Below are 10,992 nucleotides of genomic sequence, written 5' to 3' on the forward strand. Positions count from 1 at the left end.
CAACTGTCTTACCCTGGTAGTGTCAGTTTCCTCCACACACTAATGCTTGTTGACTTCTGTCTATTTTGCACTTCTATTTCTTCACACATCAAACTTCATTCTTTTTGGCTACTCTTCATCAGATTAAAGCTACTCTACTCCTGCATTTTAGCTACCAATATCACTCCAAGTATTTTTTTAATATAAAGAGAGAGATCTTGGTCTGCATATGGTAAGAGTGGAATGCCAAAAATGAGTTAGTTTTCAAGTTACTTTATGTTGATAGCTAAATTCACAGATTTTTTTTTTTATGCTTGGTTCCCTTTCAAAACCACAGTCTAGACATTCTCAGACCTGCACTCAGTTCATTTTGGTAATACTGGTGTTCAGGTTTGAATGTATTATGTACATGAATTAAACTGTCAAAGCCATAAATATTTTTTTAATGAATACAGCACACTTCTTGGGGTTTACTAAGTGTACTGTTATGGAATCTACAATAAACCTTTCTAATGTTGATTGATACTTGTTGCACAAGTAGACGAAGGAGGATTTAGTTCTGCGGTTCATGTTTTAAAGGATGAAACTCACATGTGAGCTTGTGAGAAATGTCAGCTGTATGGTATGAGTTTACTTAGAACAGTAGGTCCCATTCAGTTTTCTTTGCCTGAACACCAGCATACCAGTGTTGGGCAGTAACAAATGGCAGCAAGAAATCTACTGTTTCGTTGGGTCTGACATTTATTGCTAGTGAAGGACCACTGGTACGCAGCATATCCTGATTTTGGTTCATATGTATGTGCTCTGCAGACCTGCAGGAGGGTTAACCTGTGTGATGACCCAAGTGAGGAGGAGTGACTATCCCAGTGCTGAACAGCAAGCCTTGAAACAAACTGGCACAATGTTTCATTGTGTTTAAAAGCCCTTTGCATTCATACCTAAATGAGGGCCCTGAGAAGCACAATCCTGCTAAAAAGTGACTTAAAGGAAATTAGATTAAATAGGCACTGTGAGTTCCTGTAACAGTGCAAAATAAATTGCCTTGTGCATCCCATCACCTTAGAAGTATTTCCTATTTACAGGAAATCCCCCTAGTGGATCAGGTATGGAATTTGATACATCCACTGTTTTTCAGTCTGAATACTGAAACTAATACTGTCTGAATTGCTGCTGCTGTAAGAAACTGGGGAGAGAGGAAGATCTGCCTACAGAGGCAAGAGGTTACTGGTTAGCAGGTCAGGGAAAGCTAGCCCTGGCGGCAAGCAGAGCATTTCATTCCCCAAGTTGGGGCTAGTGGACCAAGAGGTACTCATAGGGCAAGGCTGTGAAAGCAGTGCTCCAGTGGAGATGTGAATGGAGGAGTGCCTTGGATACCTTTCCCTAGCACGGGGCAAGACCACCATACACCCATGTGCAAGCAGAAGCTGTCATCTCAACAGGAGTTCAGTCAGATCTGGAATCTGGACAGGGAAAACCATCCATGAACATGACTTGTCATACACTGTGTCTTCGAGGAGCTGTGTCTCATTACCTAACTCCTGGTGAATTCCCAACTCATGGGAGCCAGGAGCCCTCAAGGAAGAGAAGGCTGGCTTAGGTGTGCAGTGTGTGGCTGTTTCTTTGACTGCAGAAATCCATCAATCCCTATCCAGCACAGCAGCAATAGGCAGTGATCAGTCCTGCTGTACCGGTGCACCTTAGGTGAAGGCTGGATAAACTTGGAAACACTTTTGTATTTCTCTGTCCATTATGAGCAATATGAGCCCTTCAGAGCCATTTGTGAGCACCAATACAAGCATTAAAAAAAGATGATTTAGAGGGACAGTGAGAGCTCTTGACTGAAAAGTAGTACTGGCTAACCATGTACGTGTACCTCATAGTTAGGTTTGATACATGTGGTAGCTGCTCCTGATCTCATTGACATTCTCTAGAACTGGTTTTGATATCTGCATCGGGCACAGCTGTTATGTGAATTATGTATGCAATGTGAATTTTGGTGAAGCATTTATGTATCAGGAAATATATTTGCTTCTAGCTGTGTTTAAAATGCATACAGCAGTTGATCTGTAAAAAATATTTGTGTTACCCTATTAAATAAAGGAAAAAACTATCTGGAAGCCAGAAGCTATGAAGAATTTTCTGTGTATGTATAACAGCTGTGTTTTATAACATTATGGGCCCATATGGACATGCTTTTTAAATCTAAGTACATGCAGCAGGGTGTGTGTAGCAATCCTTATAAACAATTTTGAGCTTTGTAACTGGACTAATACTGTCTTTTGAATTATCAACAGAAAGGTGTTCTGCTTTCCACATGGTGAAGAGTAGAGCTATCTTCGCATTTACTTAAGATCAGAAATAAAGAGTCTGCCCTGGATAGGTCATCAATGTGTATTTCTAGAGAAACTTTGGTTTAACCTCCTTTTACTGCTTCTAGACAGGATGAATAACCATCTGAGCCTCTGAAAAGCTGCTTTTGTCTTTCATCTCTTTCAATGGAAGGACAAATCTTCATTTAATTAATCAGGAATAAATTTCTCATTATATACTTTATAAGGTTCTCATGTTGCTTATTTCGCCAACCTTAGACCACTTTTGTCTTGAAAATTGTGTACATCATCACATAATATAAATATCTGTCTTTTCCTATAATGCAGAGTGTAAAAGTGAATAGAAACAGCATAGATTTTACATTCATTTTTAGTTAAACAAAAGTTTCATATTCTGTTCAGGGAGAAAAAGGAAGTAAAGGTTTTCCAGGACCAAAGGGATCAATAGGAACTGGCCTTCCTGGACAAAAGGTAAATACTAGGTTTGCAGTAAGGAAAGAGAAGGGGGGTTTCTTTCTTTATTGGTTGTTTGGTGTGACAGGTCCTTGAAGAGAAACAGAAGACAAAGACATTACCTTATAAAGTTAATATGGTAAGTACCTACTATTCATTGTCAGCTTTGAAGTCTATGAAAATCCTAATGGTCATTAAGGATCAGATTACAAACTAGGATCTAGAATGAGATCATAACCAATAGCAGGAGAATAATTCTAAGTTATTAAAATTATGTATTCATTTATTTTTCAGGTATTAAAAATGTCCTTTTACTTGCCAGGCTCTGACAAAAAAAAAAATTGCTTCATGATTAACATAATTTAAGGGCTTTGCTTTACTTGGCTTGTTTTTTTTCTACAATGATTGAAACCCAGGCTTGGATCTTTCCTTACCAAATAACTTTCTGGTTGTTATGAAAGTTGTGAGAATTTCCTACACTTAGCTATTCACATCAAAAAGTTTGGGAGCTTTCATGTGAATATCAAGCTCTTTGAGACAAATTTCTGCCTCCTAGTTCTATTTTCACTCACATTCCAAATGCCACAATATTATAATAACTGAATATTTTCACTGATTGTCATATTCATTATGTATATTGACTAATCTTTGTGACCCAATGTAAATCTCTTCAAATACTCACTTTTCAGTTTACTATTAATATAGCAGACTTGACACACATGATAAGGGATGATTTAGTTGAGCAGGAATTTTGTATATGTACCAAAAAGATCAGGTTTTAGTGTATTTAAGTGTAAGAAAATAGCAATACCACTACAGCCACCAAATCATATTTGCTTTCCCATTATTATTAATTCTGAAATTAACTTTGGTGATGTTAGATTCAATTCATGGACAGGTAATGGAAAGTAATAACCCTTTTTGGATATTAGGATTTTGTGAAATAGAATAAGAATTGTCTTCCAAGACTTTATTAGTTGAAACTGGGTTTCTTAATGCTGTGGAGAAGCTATTTACCATTTTCAGATTTACACCAGTTTGAATAAGATCAGAATCAGACTGATAAAGTCAAAAGGTTTCTTTGAAACTGGTAACAATCACCAGTGAAGGCTATAACACAGGAGTTACCCATGCAATTCCATTGGCTGGACAAAAATGAGGAATAACATCAAAATGGGCGGTAATCTAAATAAATTCATGAGCTTTACAAATTCAAGTGAAATGTAAGCTGGTTAATAATTTACAGAGAAAAGTAAAAAAACTGTCCTGTACAATCTTCTTCTTGAAAAAAATGTCTATTTAGAACCTGAATCCTATTTACAATGTTTCATACTCACATTATGTGAAAATTGTCTCATAATGTTGAACCCTCTCACTTTTTGGAAGTCAAAAGGTCAAATCTGTTGAGGAAAAAATTGCAAATTTTCTTCTAAATGTGAAACATTGTATTGTCCAGTGGATTTAACATTATGCTTCCAAGCATACATCTTCAGTTGTCCTTCTAAAGCTCACAGGTTTTCATTTGGCTTTTATGCAGATCTGGTGTAAGTTTCAGCACAGTGGCTGATTTGAGGCAGTTATATCTCTCCTTAAGTATAAATTAGCATAGGTCCAGTATAAACATTATTTTGGAGGTCAAGGAAATCAAAGAACAGTAGACATTATATATTCTTGACATTTGCATACAGATGTCTTTACTCCCCCTCCAAAACTAAGGTAATTTTTCATAGAAATTTCTTAAAGATGCTTTTACTGCCTATTTTTCTTTCTCTGAGAGCCTGCCTTCAGATATTCTCCTTATAATACATACAATAGAAATTATTAATTTAAAAAAAGAGACAGAAAATTTATCATTAAAGCTCATTGAAGCTTACTTCCAGCTCTGACAATCAAAAAAAAAAAAAAAAAAAAAAAAAAAAAAAAAAAAGGCCTATGAGTGTATTTAATACAGTTGTTTTAAATTAGGGAGACTATGGAGATAAAGGTGATCCAGGGAGCAAAGGTGCCAAAGGAGAGATTGGAGACCCAGGACCTCCAGGGCCAAAGGTAAAACACATTTTCGTGTTACTTAAATTTACAGAGTAGGAACTAGACAAATTTGGCTTTTGTTAAATATCTCACTCTACACATTTCCAGGGATCTGGGGGAAGAAAAGGCGAACCTGGTCTTTCGGTAAGTAGGTAAATAAATTATTTGAAGCAATAGTAGTTTATCTGGGAAAATTATTTAAAGGTTATGTGATCTTACACAAGAATGTTTATGAGACATTGCACTGCCTGTAATTTTCTAAATAAATAAATATTTCAGCATTCTTAACACTAGAACACACAACTCTTTTTCAGAGAGAAGATGTTATCAGACTTATCAATGAAATATGTGGTAAGCATTCCAGTGTGGAAAAAAAGTAGTTCTGATAAAACACAGTGAACTTACATTGACTGAATGGATTTTTCCTCTGTATGTTTGTGTGTCAGGATACCCTTGATATGAAAACAATGCTCACACTGTTACCAGAACTATACCTGAAGTAATTTGATCCAGCTCTGTTTCTGTGATCACTACCAGTAACTAGAAATTAATTCATTAACTGAATTTTAACTGACTAAATCTGATGTATGAGTTCATTTTTTGAAGGTGACTTCTCATAAAATGTCTGAAATGGTTATTCTTCTAGGCTGTGGTATCAAATGTAGAACAATGCCACTGGAACTAGTATTTGTCATTGATAGCTCGGAAAGCGTTGGACCAGATAACTTCAATATTATCAAAACCTTTATGAAAACATTCATTGACAAGGTTTCAGCCAACCAGGCTACAACGCGCATTGGCATTATCAACTTTAGCCACAGAGTGGACCTGGTGTCTTCTCTGAAGCAATACACAAGCAAAGAGGACCTGAAATCAGCTGTTGACAAGATGCCCTACTTAGGAGAAGGCACGTACACAGCTTCTGCCATCCAGGAAGCCGTTCACTTATTCCAGGCAGCGCGTCCGGCTGTAAGGAAGGTGGCTGTTGTAGTAACGGATGGACAGGCGGACACTCGGGATAAAGTACGGCTGGACACGATAGTGAGAGAGGCCCATGCTACAGATATTGAGATATTTGTCATTGGGATTGTGCAAAGGACTGATCCTCACTACGATGACTTCCTGAAAGAAATGCAGTTCATTGCAACAGACCCTGATGAAGAACATGTTTACCAGATAGACGACTTCATAACGCTTTCAGGTAAAAGAAATTATTTCAGTAAGAGGAAACTGGAAATAAGCATGTAAGGGACTGTGGCCTCTCCCATGGCCAGGCAAGGCAGTCTGCTGAGTGGCAGCTTTTATTTCTCTTTTGGATAAAGCTCGCTCTTGTTTCACATCATCTTTGGCCAAATAAAGCCTTTGCCAAAGTATTTCTAGTCCCTGGTGTTTTTTGGTTTTACAAATAAGTAGAAAACTATTCCCCAGTTTTTATTTTAATTTCTTATGTGTAAGCACTTCCTTTCCTTCGCCCTTCTTTTCTTGACTGTTATTCTCTTTTCTGCTATGACTTCTACTTCCTAGAGTGACTTGATATTTTTATCTGTTTTTTCTTAAAAGAACAACATGGCACTAAAATAAAATAATTCAGAGGCTGTGTTACTTTATTATAATTATTATTTTCATTTTGACATAACTACAGAAGATGGTCTTTCACAAGTCACTATAATTAAAAGTTTAGGGCTTTAAAAGCTTGTTCTGAATTGTTGTGAGTTCTTTTCATTACCCTTTAAAAAGACTTTTTCATTAATCTTTCCAGTTCTTGAAAATAAACTTATCACAAAAATCTGTGAGAACGAGTCTGCACTGTACACCAGAAAATACAATATTTTATCTCCTTCTCCAAGTCTGGAATCTGAAATTGCCAGGAAAGATGCTAATAGCTTGTTACCTAAAATGACCACTTCAGAGATTGATGTTCTTCCTACAGAAGGAATTAGTAACCCAGTGAGTAAACAAGTAACTGTTGTCAAATGTTTTTAAAATGTGTCTTTATTTGAATTCAAATATTTTGCCATCATTATTTCACCATTCATCTTTTAATATGCAAATAGCATGTCATTTGACCAGACCAAAGTGTTTGAAAAAAACTCTTAAAGTTAGAGTGAACTTATTTGTTGAGAACAAATGTTTACAAAATAAATAGGGTAATACTGCCTCTCAATTTCAATAAATACTGAGAGTCCTCACCTTTTTTTTGTAGGTCTTATTCATCTTAGGAATGAGTTAAAACTCTTACATTTCTATTGTGGCAGGTGCACAATAGATAAGGCTTTTATTTATATGCAGGCTGATTGTTAGTACAATAATTCTTGTCATGTTCACACATTTTCCATGTTGTTCCATCCATATTTGCAAGTTATTAAGCCTTTGGTGTTGTTTCACTTTCCACATTGGGCTGTGCTTCTAGGACCCCTTATTTGTTACTCTTTGTTCTCCACCTTTACATTTCTCCTGACCTGCACTGAAGTACTTCCCTCCAAAACAGTGCTGCTGCACAGACAGAAAGGACAGGGAGAGCTTTACTGCAATAGATGATATTTTCTGCAGGTGTTTATCACCTTAGCTCCCTTATTAGGTCTCCAGTGTTTTTCAACCACTGTTGGAGCATTGGAGGAACTCTTTAGGGCATTTTTATTGCTTTGCCTAAAATAGTTGATAAAAACTTGGAGCTTTATGAAATAAGCTTTGCTTGCCCTTATAACCAGATGGATAAACTAGTTGAAATATATGATATAAAAACCTCTGTAGCTGCATGGAATGGATTTAGCAGACCATGATACTTCTATTCAAATATTAATTAAATACAGATTTCAGATAATTAAAAATTGCTGACTTACTGTGGAGGAATCAATGGATTATCCACTATTAATCCTTGTAGTATTGTTTATATAATATCATTCATAATTAAATAGTTCACTTTCAAAATCTAGGTTAATTTCCAAGAATAAGAGCTCCTTTGGTAACTGTGATTAATATAGGTTTTAGGCTTATAATACATCTAGACAGATCTGTGAGACAGTGAGGGTCAGTTTTGACATTATTAAGAAAAATAAATATTAACCTAGACAGACGCTGATTTTATAAAACATGTGATAAGAATAAAAAAGAATTCTTAAGTAGGTTCTTACATATATCACATTGGATTAGATGCTCACACACTTGGTTCTGAGAGCTGGGTGTTGTTATGGATAAATCTTCAAATCTTCAAACTGTTGAATTACTATCATAAATAAACACAGTCTTTTTGTAGACCTAGAGAAGAAATGCAAAATTTAAAGGACTGGATGAATTGTCTGCACCTTTACATTTCACCTGGACTAAGTTCCAATCACTCTGAAGAGTTTCCTTAAATTGTCTTTGTCAGTGGTGGCCTGTAAGTGGGAAGATATTGAATAGTATCAAATTTCTTTCTGTTCTCAGTAGGTAATCAATATCTGATTAAGGCAGTTGTTTGTATTACACTGTACGAAGGACCTTGCAAATCTTCTTGAATATACTGAAATATTAGGCAAATCTTTAGGTAATAGTTGCAATTTGAAGAGCAGGGTTGGCTGCTTAACACATTTATCAAGGTAAATCCTAAAATTATAATGATTAGCAACTGCCTGTTAACCAGAAATAGGACAGATTGAAGATGTCATATCATGTACAATGAGTGTACTAGAAGCAGTGACTTACCCAAATATTCCTGCCATTTTTGTGTTCTATTTGTATTGCAGACTAAGTAGTGATTGGAATTTAGCTTAAATTGAATGAATTCAGCTTAGTAGCTAAATCAGAGGCATTACTTTGCCTTTTCATTATACTATCATGGTCAGAAAATTATGGCTCCATAGTAAATAATCACAGTAATCAATCTGCTTTTAATAGTCTTTTTTCACACATTGCTTCGCAGAAGTTTCCTGCATAATTCTATCAATTTTTTTTGTCATAGCATCTATGCCCAGACAGAATTTTAAGATTTTGACTCCTTTTGCAGCTTAGTCCATCACAATCCAGATACACTGAGCCGCTGCCATCTGCTCAGGACCACAATGTGACCACCTCTGCTCACAGAGAATCAATACTTCCCCCAGTTTATAACATGTCTGAAATCAGACCCCTGAGTCCCATTGTCAATCCTTTTGTTGGTGGAACTGCTACTGAAGATCACCAGCCAGCTGCATGGCAAACAGAGGTAGCAAGAACCCAAAAAAGTGAGTAATAAATACTGTCTGCAGGTTCCAGGTAACAAGTCTACAAAAAAACCCCAGCAAACCCCACTCCCTCTTCCAATATAATTTTAGGTTTTATTCCTTTTTTGTATTTCTGGGTGCTCTGTCTACAGATATCACACACAGTCAGAGATAGATTTTTGGACTCAGATGATACCCTTGTGTACCAACCTCATGCTTAGGTATTTGAATAGCAGCTTGATTCTTTCATCAGGATTTAGGCAGTCTTGCTTCCAACTAATCCTGTGGTTTTTTAGGCCTGTTCAGGTAAGTCATTAATGGAAGTGGAATTGGCCAGGCACTACAAGAAAAAAAAAAAGGGGGTGCTTTTCTTAGTGAAGGAGGCACTTCTAAGACAATATAACTTAAGCTAACTTTTACTGATGCACTTTCAGATCCAAGGTGCTTGGAACCTATGAAACAAGGGGATTGTTGGAACTATGTGGTGAAATGGTATTATGACAAGGATGCCAATTCTTGTGGCCAGTTCTGGTATGGAGGCTGTAATGGTACCAACAATAGATTTGAAACTGAAAAAGAATGTCGAGAAACCTGTGTTGACTGATGAATAAGTAAGTTGTCTCCTTTCAGTCCTCCCTTAATCACTTCTCTTCAAGCTTATGTTTTATTTTACATTAATCAAAACTCAGTTTTCCTTTCCAACTCATAGCCTATGCAGTCAATATCACAAGGTCCTTCTGCAATTTCTTGCAGTCATTCCTTTTCTTTACTACTTTACTACTGGTACTTAACTACTTTAGAAGAACACAATATTGTCACCAACTCCAACTTTGTCACCTCCCTATTTACTCCCTTCTCTAGATCACTTATCTTGAGTATGCCACAGACTGTGGCATCCATCTTTCAGTGACATCTCTCCACTGACTCTTTATCCCATTTTTTTGTTTTATTCTTTTCACAACTTACAAGGTTGTCCCTCTCAAAACTATGACTTTCCTTTGGGGAGGGACCTTACATTTTGGAAATCCAGTCAGACTATACTGGCTATCTTTGATCCAAATGTTTACTGAGCAACGTATGGCCTTCAGAGAAGTTTCTTTTCAGTAGTGCATAACTGGCTTTACAAAAGCCATATAACTCATCCCAAATAACTTGCATTAAATACTCTATTTCAACTTACAGTTGAAATAGTAGAAAAATATTATTGAGCTGCAGAGCATGTTTTTCAAAACTTTTCAGGAAAATGAAATAATTTCTTATTTTTTCTAGAAATTACTTCTGTTGGGAACTTTTGAAGCTGGAAGTTCATGTCGACTGACGAAGAACTGACTGAGAAGAATCCAAAATAATGTGTTAGCTTGAAATTATTACTGCTATGCTTTCCCCACTACAGTCTGCACATTAACCAGATTCCTGCATAATGTATTTTAACTGCAACACCATAGCAATAACTTGAAGTCACACAGACACACACACAGGGAGATACCTTTTGCCTCTGAATTTACAGTAACTTGATACTACTGCACATGGGAATAATGAGATTCTATTTTTAGGATTAAAATGTCAGAAGTGTTTACACGTGGTTTTTAATTACCAAGGTCTCTTAGTCTCATGGAAAAATAAAATATGCTCTAGATTTAAACAATAGTAAGTAGTTCCTGGAATTAACACTCTTAATACAGCATTTAGACATATAAATAAAGATTCCCATTGATTAGAGTTCTTCTTTGGAATGTAAGTAACACAGCTATGGGTTAGAAAAAAACACAGAGAGGGTTTTTTTCCATTATTAAAGCACATTTGGATTAACATCAATATAATAGTTTCAATTATAAAGGTTGGACTTTCATTTAGAATTACATTAAAAACTGGGTTCTTCATGTCCTTTAGGCTAGTCAGTACATTTCAATTTCTCAGGGCCTCTGGGTTAAAAAAAAGATAATTATTTCACTCTAATACTCTAATATATGCTACTAAACTAAAAAAGGGAAAAGCACTGAAAAATGTATATTAATGTTTACTTA

The 10,992-nt window shown here is 36.0% G+C and overlaps 1 protein-coding gene across 1 annotated transcript in view; it reads left to right on the top strand.

Moving 5' to 3' along the window:
- Window positions 1-9,572, top strand: part of COL28A1 (collagen type XXVIII alpha 1 chain) — a 57,290-nt gene extending 47,718 nt beyond the window's left edge. The window contains exons 27-34 of the mRNA XM_077781243.1: window positions 2,712-2,780; window positions 4,728-4,808; window positions 4,899-4,934; window positions 5,105-5,141; window positions 5,437-5,991; window positions 6,550-6,737; window positions 8,773-8,989; window positions 9,403-9,572. Coding sequence (XP_077637369.1) covers window positions 2,712-2,780; window positions 4,728-4,808; window positions 4,899-4,934; window positions 5,105-5,141; window positions 5,437-5,991; window positions 6,550-6,737; window positions 8,773-8,989; window positions 9,403-9,572 — 1,353 coding nt within the window. The remainder of the gene's footprint in view (window positions 1-2,711; window positions 2,781-4,727; window positions 4,809-4,898; window positions 4,935-5,104; window positions 5,142-5,436; window positions 5,992-6,549; window positions 6,738-8,772; window positions 8,990-9,402) is intronic.
- The last annotated feature ends 1,420 nt before the right edge of the window (window positions 9,573-10,992 follow it).

Source organism: Lonchura striata, chromosome 1 (genome assembly GCF_046129695.1).
Source record: "Lonchura striata isolate bLonStr1 chromosome 1, bLonStr1.mat, whole genome shotgun sequence".
Taxonomy (NCBI): domain Eukaryota; kingdom Metazoa; phylum Chordata; class Aves; order Passeriformes; family Estrildidae; genus Lonchura; species Lonchura striata.